The sequence below is a fragment of the Benincasa hispida genome, chromosome 9 (assembly GCF_009727055.1).
Source record: "Benincasa hispida cultivar B227 chromosome 9, ASM972705v1, whole genome shotgun sequence".
Classification (NCBI taxonomy): domain Eukaryota; kingdom Viridiplantae; phylum Streptophyta; class Magnoliopsida; order Cucurbitales; family Cucurbitaceae; genus Benincasa; species Benincasa hispida.
Genome location: NC_052357.1, coordinates 89107280 through 89124855, shown reverse-complemented (window position 1 = coordinate 89124855; position 17576 = coordinate 89107280). Strand labels below are relative to the sequence as shown.

Genomic DNA, 17576 nt, shown 5'->3' with positions numbered 1-17576 from the left:
GTTTCTTGGGTTGGTTCACGCAAATGAGCACCGGGAACTATGACCAATAGAGTCAAATTCAGGGGAAAACTTATGGAGATCGATTAAGCTGTAATTAATTTCTTCTACCAACCAATGTTACTTTGCAATTGAGGATTTTAAGATGTGAGTTCGAATGAGATTTCTAAGTTTGAGTCTAGAAGAATTACATTGTAATGAGTTATTTCATGATCTCAATTGCTAGATATTTTTGGTTGTTATTAGTTTAGTCCTTTATTTTAAAATGTTTACATCACACTTTAGTCTGTTAGGAGGTTAGTCAATATCTTCCTTTCTTTTAATAAAATCTATTTTAAATACCAATAAAATCTAGGTTGTTATAATTTTTTAAAAATATATATATATATTTTTGGAATAAATTAATTGTAGATATTATTTGGAGTATTTTTCTATTCTTATAATTAGTAATTAATTAAATCCAAATTAATTTTGCTATTTTTCATAACCTAAAAACATCACGCTATTTTTTAAAATAAAATTTTAAAAGAATATTATTTCTCTTGTTAATGCTAATTATATTCATATTAACGTCATATATATAGTTAGTTACTTTTAATAATATAATAAAAGTATTGATAATTAATATCAAATCCATAACATTATAAAAGTGTTAAGAAAGATTTAAAAGACTACTAAAATGGGAAAGCTTTAACATATTTTATTACTTATTTAATTGAATATGAAGCTAAAGTAAAGATAAAAGTTTTATAATTATTTAATAGTCGGCCATGCAATCAAGTTTGACTTGACTCTTCATAATTGAATGTTGGCACAAGCAAATGGTTTCTTAAATACAGCCGCCTGGTCCCACTCAACATTAAACTAATATCAAATCGGGATATTTCCATTTTTTTCAAAAGCTAATTTTAGAGTCAAATCTAGAAGATATTAAATTTTCATTCACGTGTCTTTAGTTTCAATAAAACATTGAAGTGAAATAGATAATTAATTTTTTTTTTAAAGTATAAAATATTTTATTATTAATTTAAATTATGTTTAACCACTTTTCGAATTAATCTCACTTGAATTAAATATCTATATTTTTCAACCAAATTTATATTTTANATTTTATTATTAATTTAAATATAATTTTAAATTTTATTTAAAATTTTTTATATCTATGTTGATATTTTTATCGAAATTTCTATAAAATTAGAAAATTTAATCGACATAAATTTGAATTCAACTAGAAAAGTTATTCACGAAAGCTACCCATTGATCATATTTTCTTCTAATTATGATGACTTTTCAAAGTGGAATCTTCAAGTGGCCAAGTTTGGATGGCAATACTTTTAGCCTAACTCCATGCAGAAATTGATAGCAAAATTTCTGTCCTTTTCAACATTATACTTCCATTGAAGAGGGGAAGAAATATTAAGGAAAATACACCAAATAGTCCTATTTTTAAAAGTAATTCTAAATTAGAAAAAATTTCACCCATAAAAAAAGTGTCAAATTATTTACAGAAATAGAAAATAAAAAAAAAATCGAATAGACTTTTATCAGCGTTTATAAGTGATAAATTTCTATTAATTTTTATTATTGATAGAGACTGATAAGCTTTGATAGATTTCTATAAATTTCTATCAACCTCTATAAAAAAATATTAATTTTTTTTTTTTAATTTTGTGTATATAGTTTTCCTTATTTTGCTATTTTTGAAAATCTCCTTTTAAATTATGTCCTTTTTACTTCGAAAAGATTTAGGAGCGTTTAGATTGAGGGAGTTAGGATGGGAATAAAGGTGGGAATGAGTAAAAGATACACATCCTCTTGTTTGGTACGAGTTTTGAAACTTAGGCATGAGACTAAGCTATTCCCATGCATTTCTTATATCTATGGATGAAATAAATTTATTCTTTTATTTTATATTATTAAAATTAATTAATATTTTAATATTAAATTTATAATTTAGATAATTATATTAAATTTTAAATTATAATATTTCAATTTAACTACTTCATATTTATAAATTAATTAATTAATTATATAATAAACCATAAAAGAACCCTATTAATTCATTAATAAATTATATATATAGTTAATTAATTGTCATTATGATCAATATTTTATGAGATCATTTTTTAATAATTATATTTAGTTTATCATTGATTAATTATAATTCATTGTCTTTTATTCACAAAATGTTATATTTTTTTTTTAAATTGATTTTGATTGTTTTATTCATAAATACATCATATTTATATAAATTCATCAAATTGATACATCAAATTATGTAATCAAGTAACTTTGATTATAAATTACTCATTTTACAAATATTTGAAATTAATAATTTAATTAATATTATTATTTGATAATTCAATAATTAATTTTGCTCAAAACCTTGAATTGAGTTTGTTGTTTATCAATTAATCTATAAAAATTTTATAGAAATTTCCATGATTAATTTTATAAATAAAATACAAAGTTAATTTGTTACCATAAAATTTTGATAATATTCTCATGTATAACTAAAAACAGTCATTCATGATTTCCAGTAATTTTATTCCCAATTTTTTATTCCTAGACATACTTAATTTCTAGCATCTTTAAAATATTAAACCATACGACCCTTTGATATATATTTTTTTAATGTGATAAAAACTATCATTAGATTATTTTATTAATACATGCGATGAGACAAATCATACACATAAATTTGACCTACTTATTAGTAAAATCTAACTTTTTTATTAATTGAATGAGAAATTATTGTCTACTACAATTGGTGTATCTACTTTCTTGTATAAAGTACTTTTTTTTAAAGAAAAAAAAATTAAAACTTTAAAGTAGTTAGATGTGAATGTAAGTCGATGTAGTTGATAATTAATGGAAGTAGCATTTTCATATTTCTACTATGACTAAAATTTTCGAAAATGAGCTCTTTTTTTCAGTATGGTAATATACATACATACTTTGTTTGTCTAAATATATTAATAAACCTATGATTTATTCACATATTAATTTTTTGTTAATAAATTTTAATTATTTTCATGATATAAGTGAGACTTTTTATATTAATCAAAGCTAAAATTGAGATCCTCAAAATATTGTGCCTAAAAAGTAACTATTCAGTATATTCAATGGGAAAATAAATCAATTTTGTTCAAAGTGGATCTATTTTCCATTTTGAACCCTAGACTTGGAAAATTGTTGTAATTTTGCCTCATATTCCAAGTTTAACAAATTCACCCCTCATTCCCATAGTAAAGAAATAGAAATCTAAAACAACTCAATAATTTAATGAATTTTAAAATGCACATAAAAATAAATATTTGATAAATGTATAAAATCCGGTTTAGAATGAGACAAAAAGCTAAAAAATGGTTTAAAGAGACAAATTAGACTGAACCAAGTTGAATCATCCGATTTGGTCCAATTTATTTTTCTTAGCTTTATGAAGTCTTCGATTCACTTCATGATAAGCACAGTCCAACCAAAGACTTCACACAACGATCATCAAAGATCTCACGCATCCGTCACATATTTTATTTATTTATTTGTCTTAAAATTTCTTTTGCTACTATCTTTTTTAAGTACAAATTGGGTGGAGAGATTTGAACCGTGGATCTCTTGTTTCGTAGTACATACAAATGGTAGTTGAACTTTTGTTGTTGATATAATGTGGACAACTTTGACTCTAGCTAAAAAGTTAAAAAAAAAAAAAAAAAAAGTTCGAAAATGAAAATCAAGAAGATTTGGTTTTTATCAATCCAATGAGATTGAAAATCGACCTATTCGATTTGGTTTAGAGTGAAAATGTGAATACTCTTATTAGCCATTAGGTGCACATCAAAATATTTTTTTCATCGATTTCTCAAATAAAAAAATTACCATAACGTTCAAATTGCAACAACTATTTTTTTTTTCTTGAATAATGAAAGGGAAAACATATAAAAATTGATATACTTATATAGATCTTTTCCCCCAAAAGAAAAGAAAAATAAAGAAATAAACAATGACGGGCGTCTGGCGGCGCCTGTTGCCCCTTTCCCCCCAAACATATATTTCCGACACTATTCTTGTGTGTTCATTTTTGACATCAAAATCAATACCATGGTTTGAATTCAGTCGGAGTTCAAATTCTTCTTTCTTTGTCTTTCAAGTTTGAAACTTCGAACAAATATTTCCTCACCCATTTCCCTTTCTCATAAATCCATCCATCGTCTCCTCTGTCTCTTAGTACGCTTGTTGTTTGATGCCCTGTTTTTCTGTCTTGGTTTGACGGTCGGAACTTGGGACATGGATTTTGCTGTTTGGAACTTTTTGAAAAATGTTCGTGTTCTTGTGTTTGTGTTCTTGGTTTTGAACTGTTTCTTGGGCTTTGGATCCGATGCACAACCTCTGCCTGAACAAGAAGGTATCCTTTTGATTTATTTCCTTTGTTTGCACTTTTTATTGGATTTGAAATTTTAATCTGTTTTGGTTTTTGTTCTATTATAGTTTCTGTATTGTCCGAATTGCTCTGTTTTTGCGGGTTTTTGTTTGGGTGCTGGGAAAAAGCAAAGCGCACAAGGAAATTGGAACTGCTCTGTTCTTTTCCTCTGTAATTTGATTTTTGTTTGTTCAAGGAAATTTTCAGAATTGCACTGTTTTTCCTTCTTTCTTTTGGTTGCCGAGAAACTGAAAAAGGAAAATCTCTCTGTTTTTAACCTTTCAAAATGTTTCTTTACCCCATGTTTCATTTCGTTTTTAATTTTTTATTTTAAGCTTATTTTCTTTATTTTTCCACAAAATTTTGAATAGTTGAGTTACATTATAAGTCAAATTTTAAAAACAAAAACAAATTTTTAAATACTGTTTTTTCAGATTTTAAAAATTAACTTGATTTTTGAAAATATTGATATAAAAAATAGGTATTAAAATAAAAGATGTAGAGACGAATACAAATTTATAGACTTCATTTTTTAAAACAAAAAATAAAAGATAAAGTAATTATCAAAAGTGGATTTAGCTTCCCTCAAATGAGTCAAACCTCTCACCATAAATTTGGTAAAAGGACTCTTGATTGGAGAAAAAAATATTTTTGAAAAAGATCAATTTTGAAATGATGCGTTCTAAAAGTCATTTTAAGTAATTGTCATATATTTTAATTTTTTTAAATTGATGTATTTTCAAAATTAAATATTTAAAAAATTAATTCGAATACATTAGTGATAGTAAAAACTTTGTGATTAAATCATAGTGGTGATATTTTAAGTTGATTTATGAATTTTTCAAATTTCATTTTAATGCTCGAGTCTTAAAAGAAAAATTATAAAAATAGTTTGCAGCTATATTACTTTTAAATCTAATATCCACTTACTCGTAGTTACCTACTCCAAAAATTTTATGACAATTATTGATTATGCTATAAAACAAGTTCAATTTTGTCTGCGCTTTTTTATTCCTAATAGTCCAACTTTGACTTTTCTTTTTCCTCTTTTAATTAATTGTAATATAATATAGAATGCCTCACATTTAGACCTATTGAGTTAAGATATTTCAATACCGATAAAGTCATTCAAAATTAGAGCATTAAATTTTGAACCTATCTAATTCATTAACTCGACATCAGTATGACTATGCATTGATATTTCTTTATATTATAAAACATATTTATGAAGCATAAACAAATAACAATAAATTGTATTAATCTAAACGTATTGCAAATAATAAATGTTTTAACTAGTTTTAAAAAAGAAATAAAATATTCATTTATAATTTAAAAATATTTTTTGAAATAGTTTTTTTTTTGTAATTATATAAAAATATTTGACGTTTGTGTAAAATTGGAACCTTGCAATTTCTGTGGGCATCAATATGACAATAACCTTCAATATTATTATTGTTATTATTTTATAAAAAAATCATGAAATCGTGGAAATATCTTGTTTATTTTAGGATGCATAGGCCCATAGTACAATCCATATTCGTCCTTTTCCATTTTACAAGGCTTATCCTTTATTATTGTTATTAATATTATTATTATATTTTTTGACCCTATAATTTTCTTTTGGATACAAATCAAAATGAAGAAATTATATAAGTGAAAAATGAGTCTATCATCACCCAACTCTTTTTTTTTCTCTCTTTAAGGGCACCAATCCTATCCTATTTTTATAGTGAAGATATATTATACTATTTATTAAAAATTCTCAATACAAAAAATGTAATCAATATAAGAAAATGATCTAAAATATTTATAAATATAGTAAAATATTACTGTTTATCTGTACTAGACTGTGATAGACTACTATCTGTGTATATCTATGTCTTTGATAGACACAGATAATACTCTATCGCAAGTAGACCGTGATATTTTGCTATTATTTATAAATATTTTTAGCAGTTTTATTATTTAAAATAATTTCTCTAAGTTTTATGTCACAAAGGGGAAAAAACTATGTGACCGTTGGTTTACAATTAAGTATTGCATTACTTTAGTGTCGTTTGATAACAATTTTGTTTTTAGTTTTCTTCTAAATTTCATACCGTGGTTTTTACATTTCTTGAAAAAAAAAACACTTAAATTCTTAATCAAATTTTGAAAATTTAAAAAAATAGTTTTTAAAAATTTGTTTTTGTTTTTAGAATTTATGGCTAAGAATTCAATTGTTTACTTAAATGAAAATGATTAAAAAATTGTGAGAAAATAAGTACAATTTTAAGCTACTTTGTTATCAAACAACCATAATTTTTAGTATTTTTTTTAACTATGATTAAGAAGTGAGGAGAAAACAAACATAATTTTCAAAAAATTTAAACTAAAATTCAAATGATTATTAAACGAAATAGTTTTAAATATTATAGATTTAATTTTCAAGTGAAAATTTTCTGTTCTTCCCCTTATATTTTCTATGACCTATAAAGGGTTAGTTTGTTTTATTTTTAATGATTTCTAGATGTTTAACTAATTGAAGTTTGAACTTTAGGCAATTTTCTAGTCATTTAAATCTCAGTTTTCAATTTGATGAAGTTTTTAACTTTAAGATGAAATTTTCAACTGATATGAACAACTTAGAACAGACCCAAAACTTAATATTCGTAGTTATAATATAGAGAAAGTTGCAAATATAACAATCAGGTCCAAAGTATTAGCAGAGATATAGCATAATGTAAATTTTTTTGTTTATAAATATGATAAAATTTAGATAGTCTATCAATGATAGACCATATCACTGGTAGGAGTCTATCAGTGATAGATCATAAAGCTGGTAAGAGTCTCTCAACGATAGAAGTCTATCATGGATAGATTTTGCTATATTTTCAATTTCTTAAAAATATTATTATACACTTTATTATTATCCCTAAAAATACTATGCAGTGTAATTATCCTTATTAAAAGAATGATTTGAATGTGACAGTAAGAGCCCTTCAAGCAATATCTGCAGAGCTAAGGAACTTAAACTGGAATGTTCACCAAAATTCTTGCATTAATGGTGATGGATTTTTCAACAGAGCTATCCGTGGTACAGATATTATCAGAGAGGTTAATTGCACTTGCACCACTGTTTGCAGAGTCACTAGCATGTAAGAATCTTCTCTCTTTCTTTTCTATTTAACCTAATCAAAATGAAGGGAGTGATTCCCGTTCAAGGAAGTGATAAGACTCCAAACACTATAAAAACGAGATAATGATTTTCTTTTTTGGACAATATGTGGAGTACAGAGGAAATCAAATATCTGACTTTGAGGTTGATAGTACAAACATTATGTCAGTTGATTTATGCTGATTTTTGTTTCAAATTATCGGCCTGCTAATTTTAGATGTGGTTTTTCTCACATTTTAGATTTTTCTATGTAAACTTTTGTGTTTCTTCGCTTTCTTTTAATTTCTCAATTATTCTCTATTATTATTTTAATTACTTTTAAATTGTTATAAATTTACACTCCCTTTCGGACTTATTTTGAAAGGTATCATGCAAAACACATAATTATTTTAATTATAATTTTAAATTGTTTTAAGTTGAATCAGTTTAGACCATTTAATTCTTACATGTATGTAAACTTCTTCAAATATTGGATCAATAAAATGGATGAATAGAATAGATGTATGGACAATTTTCAAAGGAAATCTTAATTGCGAGTTTAAACTCGATTCACTTAAAAAAATTTAGGAGTTTCATTGATACAATTATAAGTCTAACACTAAGTTTATCCAAACAGAACATAAACATAAACATAATGAAGTGTGTAAATTAATATATTTATAAAAGTTCAACATTTAAATTGATACAATCCAAAACTGGTTTTTTTGCTTATTCATACGGTAAAAGTGAGATTTTTTTTGTTTACCAAATACATATACGAAAACAATACGAGAACATTAATTACAACTCTTGATTTCTACTGAATTTGAATCCATTGTTTTCAAATTTTGACTCCAAATCACTAACCAGATGCACCCTAAATATTCAACAGCCGGCTAAAGGGTTTGAATCTAACTGGAACTCTGCCAGCAGCATTTGGAAATTTGACTCAACTGCAAAGGATGTAAGCTTTATATACTCATTCTTTCTAAAATTATCTACACATCTGAGTTTGATTCTAAAGTTGATTTGTTTTCAATATATGTAAAATGCAATTGATTTTCTTATTCATTTAAATGCTAACCAAACAGAGATCTTACTCGCAATTTAATTTCTGGATCAATCCCTAAAGAGTTTGCTCAGATTCCTCTTTTTGATTTGTAAGTTTCTTGTTTTTTTTCTCCTCCGTTTTTCATATAATGGGAATAAATTGATCTTCATTTAAAGAGTTTATGGAGTTTTGCAATCCTAATTATGAATCTTTTATGTTCAGGTCCATGTTGGGAAATCGTCTTAGTGGCCAAATTCCTCCAGAAATTGGTGACATTGCTACACTTGAGCATTTGTAAGTAGTCAATGAATGTTTATAGATGAGAACTAATGTAATTAAGATTTTTCTTTTATTTGGAGTTTGATGATGAATGAGATTCCATTTGTAGGGTTTTGGAAGACAATCTTCTTGAAGGGAATCTTCCCGAAAGCCTCGGGCGGCTGAGCCGCTTGCAAAGATTGTAAGATTTGATAAACTACTTCTTTTTAAGTGATTTAAAGTGAGTTTGAAATGACTTTTGATAATCGAGTTTTTTTTTAGGGAAATACTCAATATGTTACTTTTGATATATAGCATGTTGACAACCTCATTACGTTCAAAAGTCATGTCAAACTGACGTAAAACCTCTAGGAACTAGTGAATGGATATGAAGACTAAATCCGTTTTCATTGTCGACAGACTTCTTTCTGCAAATAACTTTTGACAGTCGAGTTCTTTTTTAGTGAAGTACCCAATATGTTACTTTTGATATGTAGCATGTTGACAATCTCATTACGTTGAAATGACGTTTGACAGTCGAGTTCTTTTTAGTGAAATACTCACTATGTTACTTTTGATATGTAGCATGTTGACAATCACATTACGTTCAAAAATCATGTTGCACTCACATAAAACCTCTAGGAACTAATGAATGGATACAACGACTAAATCCGTTTTCATTGTCGACAGACTTCTTTCTGCAAATAATTTCAATGGAACAATTCCAGCATCTTATGGAAACTTGAAGAACTTAACTGATTTGTAAGTTATACTAATACCCATCTCACAACATTTTTTTTTTCATTTTCCAAAATTTCTTATTTGTTGTACATGTTCTTGCAGCCGGATCGATGGAAATGATGTATCAGGAAGGCTTCCTGAATTTATTGGCAATTGGACCAAACTTGTGAGACTGTAAGTATATATATACACACATGTATATAATATAGGAGATATCTTAATTGTTCTCTAAAATCTGTATCATAAGGATAACTGTTTGTTGATAATGCAGGGATATTCAAGGAACTTCTATGGAGACCCCTATTCCTAGAGGCATATCTGACTTGAAAAACTTAACCCAATTGTGAGGATCAATTAAATTCACTAACTTTGACATTATTGTGCTTAATTACTTACTAATGTTAAGGATTAATGTTTCTTCTTTCTTAGGAGGATAACTGATTTGAAGGGACTGCCAACAAGTTTTCCTAATTTGACTCAATTGACATCTTTAGAAGAACTGTATGCAAAAGTTCTAAATATATTGTTGATTATCATATTAGATTGATTGATTTTAACTTATTTGTTTGTCTTATCTTTTGTTTTCTTCTTGATGCTTAGGGTTCTAAGAAATTGCTTAATCCGGGATCGGATTCCTGGATATATTGGACTGTTTAATAGTTTAAAAACTTTGTAAGTTGGTGACATTCATTTACATTCTTCATTTTACGATCAATTTTCTCTTTTTAATGAGTTGATATCAGATGCTAATGTAACTTTTCCTTTTTTTCTTTTCCCTTCCATTAGAGATCTAAGCTTCAATGAATTGAGTGGTCCAATTCCAGACACATTTCAGAATCTAGATAGAGTTACTCAGTTCTTGTAAGTTAATATTCACTTGTGATTACAATTTTCAACCTTCTTTTTTCCGGGTAAAATTATAAGTTTAGTCTCTAAGCTTGGAGGTTTATGTTTAGTCGGTTCTTGAACTTTAAAAAGTACTATTATGTCTCTTAGCTTCCAATGGTGCCTAATATATCTTTAACTTTTTAGTTTTGTATTTAATAGACTCCAAAGTTTCTTACATAATCTAAGAAACATACACTTTAGTTTGGCTAACGTGTCATGTCGGACACGTGTTGGACATTCCAACACTTGTTGGACATATATCGGATAGTTGCTAGTGTAACCAATGTGTTAGACATGTATAAAACACTTGTTGAGTAGACTAAACAGGCACATGGATGGCAATAATAATAAATTTTGAGTGTGGAATACATCAAACTAAGGTTTTCAAGAATATAAATTCATCAACTCATTTACTTTCAAATTTCTTTTGGTAAAAAAATGTTAGGATAGTATATTAAATTTGTCTCCACCTAGCAACTTAAACTTTTGGGTCAATCGATAATTTAATATGGTATTAGAGCAGGTGGTCCATAGAAGTTTTGTGTTCAAACTCACAAGTGAGGGGGAGTGTTAGATATTATATTAAATTTGTCTTCACCCATCAACTTAACTTTTTGGGTCAATCGGTGATTTAAGAAAAAAATGATATTTGCTGACTGTGTTGTGTTTCGTATCAGTATTCATGCTTCTTACGGCACAATATTGAAAGTTCAAGGATGTATTAGCGACTTTTTAAAGTTCAAGAATCTATTAAGAGCAATATTAAAAGTTGAGAGATCTATCATGAGTAACATTTCTTTTCTTTCCATATTTGTTATTTTCCTCATGACATGCTTGATGAGAGTGAAATGATTTCTTGATGCAGGTTTTTGACCAACAACTCATTAAGTGGCCAAGTACCAAGCTGGATCTTGAACAGTGAAAGGAGCATGTTAGTATAAACTCTATGATTCTCTATGCACTAATAAAGTTTAATGCAAACATTTGATTAAAAAAAAATTATTTCTTCAACTAATGTATAATTATGAATGATTGAATGTTTATCTTGCTCTGTCTGCTTTTAATGATGATATTATAAAATCTCTATTGCAGAGATTTATCTTACAACAATTTTACAGGGTCCCCTGTTTCAAGTTGTCAGCAGTCTGATGTGTAAGCCATTCTTTTTAATCAACCATTTCTATGATAAAATTTGAAATAGTTGTAGTCCACTTCTCTGATGATATGTTATTTTGTTTTACAGGAACTTGGTTTCAAGTTATTCAACTACAATGAATGAAACGTAAGAGTATTTAGTTTACACACACAAAAAAGGAAAATTGCTCTAAATTTCTTGTATCATAATAAGCAACTAATTTCTAAGGTATATAATTTGCAGTGTTGCTTGGTGCTTGAGGAAGGATCTCCCTTGCCCAAGAGAAACTCGTTGTAAGCAAACATGAATGTAGTTTTTACTTCTTTTGGAATGCTACCGTGTATGAGTAGCTAAGAAGCACAGATACAGATATGACACGATACACTCATGACAACAATGTCATTTTTTTTAAAATCTAGGATAGGGACATGCAAGGACACGTTTATACCATACAAAAATTCAAAGTTAATGAGTTTATGCATTTATGTGCTTAAAAGATTAGTTTGATGTATTTCACTCTCAAAATTTATTATTATTGTTCTTTTATCGTATATGTGTCTATTTAGTATACTTAATAAGTGTTAGATGCATTCTAACAAATGTTGAACCTACTTTGACAAAGTATAACTAATGTCTAGTACATCTACTACAAATATCCGGTACGTGTCCAACAAGTGTTTGACACGTATGAACACGGACACGTTGGTAAAACTAAAGTATTTGTGCTTCTTAGATGAGTAGTATGAGATGTTGAAAAAGAAAAAGAACCTCGACGCACAAGCATGTGTTTGTTTACATTTTACCAAGAACGACCTTCCTTGAACAAGATCTGTTGTTTAGGTTATACAACTGTGTCTTTGAGTTCTTAGTTTATTATTCCCCAAGAACCTTTTCATCTTTGAAAATAGGTGTATGGGAGTTCTCAGTTTATTATTCCCAAAGAAGTTTTAAATAAATGACCCGAATAAAACTAAATATTTTGTGGTTGAGTTAAAAAGTTGTTAGAGTTGAAGAATCTTACATTTAGAACAACTGAGTTGGGTCTAAAAGATACCTCAATCTAATCTAACACACAAACATCTACAGTATTGTAGCTGTCAAATTTCTGATTGAACTATATGTCTCTTACATGGTTTTTATTACTCTTGTAGTTCATTCCTTGTTCATAAATTGTGGAGGACCAAGGATGGAGGTTGATGGTAATGAATATGAAGAGGATGCAACTCCAGGTGGCAAATCCAATTTCCTTTCTATCTCTGATAGATGGGCTTATAGCAGTACTGGTGTTTTCCTGGGAGATGAGAATGCTAATTACAGAGAAACAAGTAGCAATGCATCTATTCCGAACATCTACCGAACCGCTCGACTCGCACCTCTTTCGCTCAAGTATTATGGTCTTTGCTTAAGAAGAGGAAGTTACAATGTGAAGCTTCACTTTGCTGAAATAATGTATACTGCTGACCAAACATTCAGCAGCTTGGGAGAGCGCATATTTGATATCTCAATTCAAGTGAGTGAAAAATGGAAAGATATTGGCTATTTTTTTATGCTTTGTGTATGAATATTGATTATTGGGCCGAATTTAGCAAATAGGCCCAAAGTATTAGTAGATGTAGCACAATGCATAAGAATTGATAGACATAGCAAATTTTAGATCAGCTCTTGGAGTCTATCAATGATAGACTATATCGCTAATAAGTGATAAAGTCTCTCACGGATAGATTTTGCTATATTTGCAATTTTTTAAAAATATTGCTATACACTTAATTATTAACCGTAAAAGTGCTACCCATTGCAACTATCCTTGATTGTTATTCTATATACTAATCTTGTATTCATTCCACAGGGAAATTTGGTTCAAAAAGATTTTAACATAATGGAGAAAGCTGGTGGTGTTGGTAAGACCTTTATTCTAGAAGAGCCTAATATTTTGGTGAATGGAAGTACTCTTGAGATTCACTTATATTGGGCTGGTAAAGGAACTACTGCCATTCCAGACAGAGGGGTGTATGGACCTTTGATATCTGGCATCACAGTCACACCAAGTAAAAAAATTTCTCCTTTTTTTTTTTCGTGTTCTGGTAGCTTCTAGAACTTTCTTGCATTGAGTTTTTATCAGTTATGAATTGTGGCTATCTTGTTCTGCTGTTGTAGACTTTGATGTGGAGACTGGAAGGCTATCAGCTGGAGATATTGCTGGGATTGTTGTTGGTTGTTTTGTGTTTGTTGTGTTGGTATTGGCTGTTCTTAGATGGAAAGGTTATTTGGGTAGAAAGGAGACCGAAGACAGTGGTAAGATTTCTAAAGTAATTTGTTTAACGTGAATTGTGAAATGCATCAGTTTTCTTATAGTAAACCACTTTTTCGAGGGAGCGAATGATAGCATATTACATCTTCACTTTTCAAGGGAGCAAATTAAACTTTTAATGTTATGGCTAATACATCATTATTTATTATTATTTTTTTTAAAAAAAAAAAAACTGTCTAAAAGATTCATAAACGTCTTTGAACTTTTGATTTTTTGTCTAATAAGTTTATGATTTGTTTGACCATTCTTATTAGACACAATATTGAAAGTTCAAGTTCTTCATACATGTTTCCATTTTGCTTTTATTTTTTCAAAGTCAAATTGAATTAATAGAACCTATGAGTAACTTAGAAGTTCCTTTGGTAACAAAATTGCATTCTCTTCTTTATTACAGAATTGAAGGCCCTAGATTTACAAACAGGCTATTTCAGTTTGAGACAAATCAAAACAGCCACCAACAACTTCGACCCGACGTATAAGATAGGCGAAGGAGGTTTTGGTCCTGTCTTCAAGGTTAGCTATGAAAATGTTATCATATTTGCTTTATGCTTCCATGATTCTAATCCAACATAAAATCACTTGTTAAGAACATAGCTTGATCTTGAACGTTAACCGATCCCAACATATTTGGCAGGGTGTATTGTCGGACGGTACTTTGATCGCAGTAAAGCAACTATCTGCTAAATCAAGACAAGGAAACCGTGAATTCGTCACTGAGATTGGAATGATATCTGCATTACAACATCCAAATCTTGTTAAGCTTTATGGTTGTTGTATTGAAGGAAACCAGTTATTGCTTGTTTATGAGTATCTAGAGAACAATAGTCTTGCCCGCGCTCTTTTCGGTAAGTGTTTTAGATATATTTGTCGTTGTAACTTGTTTCATTTCATGACAGTAAGGTTATTGGTTACAAATGTTTCATGGTTTTCTTTTTAAGGCGCCGAGGAGCACCGATTACACTTGGATTGGACGATACGAATGAAGATATGCTTGGGAATAGCAAAAGGATTGGCTTACCTTCATGAAGAATCTGTATTGAAAATTGTTCATAGAGATATTAAAGCTACCAACGTGTTACTTGATAAAAATTTGAATGCCAAGATTTCTGACTTTGGATTGGCTAGGCTTGATGAAGAGGAGAACACCCATATCAGCACAAGAATCGCTGGCACAATGTATGGTTTATTTGTCTCTCTAATGTCGATTCGTTTATGAATATTCCTTTTTCTAATATACTTGCAACTTTTCAATTTCCGTTCAGAGGTTACATGGCTCCTGAATATGCGATGAGAGGCTACTTAACCGATAAAGCAGATGTTTATAGCTTCGGAGTTGTTGCTTTAGAGATTGTTAGTGGAAAAAGCAACACAAATTACCGGCCAAAAGAGGAATTTGTTTATCTTCTCGACTGGGTAACTGACGACGACCTTTTCAATCATTCATTCGAGATTTTTCACACAATTGTTATTTGCCAATTGTCTTACATACTTTTTGTTCTACTTGGTTGAAGGCTTATGTTCTACAAGAGCAAGGAAACCTTCTCGAACTCGTTGATCCGAGTTTGGACTCACATTATTCGAAAGAAGAGGTGATGAGGATGATTCATATAGCTCTGTTATGTACAAATCCATCTCCAACTCTTAGGCCATCCATGTCTTCAGTGGTTCGTATGCTGGAAGGAAAAATTGCAGTGCAAGCGCCGATCATAAAGCGCGGTGCAGACGACCAAGAAGCGAGGTTCAAAGCGTTCGAAAGGCTGTCACAAGATAGCATAACAAGCATTTCAACATCATCACAAGGCATTCCAATGCAAAAAAGCATGTTGATTGATGGGCCATGGGTTGATTCCACTACTTCAACTCAAAACAGGGATGAAACTCAAGATTATTCTTCAACCAGAAATCTCCTTTAGGATCTACAGATTCAATCAAATCAAAGCTACAATGAGTTTGATGTTATTATTTTTTATTTTAAAACTTCCATTCATGTTCTTTTTTTATAGAGTGTTTGTGTGTGTGCTACATAGTTTGAAGGTGCGGCTAGAATTATGTAATTAAATTTTAAAACACAAATATGCAAAATATTTTTTAATTTTGAAAAATAGATGAGAAGAATATTATTCGTTGTAGGTATACCTCAATATATAAGGAATAATTTGTAGTTTGTTTATTTAAAAAAAAAAAAATTTGTAACATTCCAGACCCAGGATTCAGAATCCAAATTCGACAAATTATTTGCTTTGGCATTCTCCTACATCTCCTATAACCTGACACTTTATCCTCTTGTGCTTCTAAGATTGAAAACTATCCTCACAAACCAACACTAGTCTTTTCGTATGTTTTGTCTTCATTCATAGACATCCTAGAAACATAAGATTACTTACATAGGATGTAATTCGGATGTGATATCGATTCATTTATGTATCATTTCTGAATTTGAGAATTACATATTGTAAATCGACACTTTGGCAAAAGAATATTTTATTTGATGTAGAGGTTTTTCAATATTGCAAATCGACATTATCATGGAGGATTTTTCCAACTACCAACCGACATTATCCTGGAGGCAAGTAGAGATTTTATTTGTAGTTTATTATTTGCTAAAATCAACCCCCTATATAAGTATTTATATCGGTGTACTTGTAAAATTAATATCAGTTAATTTTATTAATTTTCATTTTAAACTTTAAATTCTATTGAATGGCATTTCAATTTAAAATTTCAACATTAATTTTTAAGATAATTGTTTTAAATGATAAAATTACTGAAAATATTATCGTCTATTAGTAATCGAAAGTGATAGATATCTATCATCTATCTTTCAGCGATAGACACTAATAAATGTCTATCACTGATAAACAGTGACGTTTTGTTTTATTTATAAATAAATTGACTCATTTTTTATATTTGAAAAACATCCTTAATTTTATATTTTTAAAATTATCATTTAATTAGAAAGTTTTAGTTTTATTTTTACATTTTAGTCCAATTTATTTGGTTAATTTTCTTTATAAATTTTGAATTCCATCAAATGTCACCTCAACAAAAAAAAAAAAAAAAATTGAAAACAATCATATAACTAACAAACAAGGATACTAAAGCGAGATTAGTTACTGTAAATGACATGATATTTCTTATTAGAAGTCGGAGGTTCGATCCTCCGCATAATTATTATACTTAAAAAAATGATGAAAAAGTATTTAGACATTTTTTATTATCGATATTTATTTATAACTTTATAACAAAAAAATTCCCTATATATAATTACGATGGTTGGAAGTCAAGTCAACCCATGACTTAAAAGGACATCTTGGCGTGGGCCTACTTCCATTAATCGAATTAAAGCTCACAATTAATGATACAACATAAAGGTACAAGCTAGGAGAGGACGACAGCTCTTTTCGAAGTCATCTGACAATTATTATTATTATTTTTTAAAAATAAAATTAATTCTTGTTTGAGTGGTAGTGGATGAAAATCCTCCTCTACGATCTATAGATCGAATTAAAGCTGATATGAGTAATTTTGGATCCCATGAAAATAAGTCCAAGGCTAACACACACAACAACAAAAAAAAAAAAAAAAAAAAAAAAAAAAAAAAAAAAAAAAAAGATAAAAGTGTACCGACAAATTTATTATAGAGTA

At 28.7% G+C, this 17576-nt stretch overlaps 1 protein-coding gene across 2 annotated transcripts; it reads left to right on the top strand.

The window, feature by feature from the left end:
• Window positions 1–3982: 3982 nt before the first annotated feature.
• Window positions 3983–16170, top strand: LOC120086388 (probable LRR receptor-like serine/threonine-protein kinase At1g53440). 2 transcript variants are annotated; one of them, XM_039043007.1, is made up of 24 exons: window positions 3983–4399; window positions 7386–7551; window positions 8443–8514; window positions 8642–8710; window positions 8824–8895; window positions 8990–9061; window positions 9550–9621; window positions 9703–9774; window positions 9872–9943; window positions 10030–10101; window positions 10201–10272; window positions 10387–10461; window positions 11354–11419; window positions 11581–11640; window positions 11732–11770; window positions 11867–11916; window positions 12775–13133; window positions 13470–13668; window positions 13778–13915; window positions 14326–14444; window positions 14566–14776; window positions 14870–15107; window positions 15194–15344; window positions 15443–16170. In XM_039043007.1, exons 1-24 carry the CDS (start codon window positions 4282–4284, stop codon window positions 15842–15844), a joined length of 3036 nt encoding a protein of 1011 aa, XP_038898935.1. In that variant the 5' UTR covers window positions 3983–4281; the 3' UTR covers window positions 15845–16170. The 2 variants fall into 2 exon arrangements, with proteins under 2 accessions (XP_038898935.1, XP_038898936.1); XM_039043008.1 differs by lacking the exon at window positions 3983–4399 and having other exon boundaries at window positions 7432–7551; window positions 8421–8514; window positions 15443–16162.
• Window positions 16171–17576: the final 1406 nt, after the last annotated feature.

What these genes read in the sequence shown, in the direction of transcription:
- LOC120086388 (XM_039043007.1), top strand. Translation starts at nt 4,282, where the DNA reads ATGGATTTTGCTGTTTGGAACTTTTTGAAAAATGTTCGTGTTCTTGTG. An exon ending in TTGAAAAACTTAACCCAATT is followed by an intron (nt 9,944 to 10,029) that starts GTGAGGATCAAT and finishes CTTCTTTCTTAG; the next exon opens with GAGGATAACTGATTTGAAGG. An exon ending in TTGAACAGTGAAAGGAGCAT is followed by an intron (nt 11,420 to 11,580) that starts GTTAGTATAAAC and finishes TCTCTATTGCAG; the next exon opens with AGATTTATCTTACAACAATT.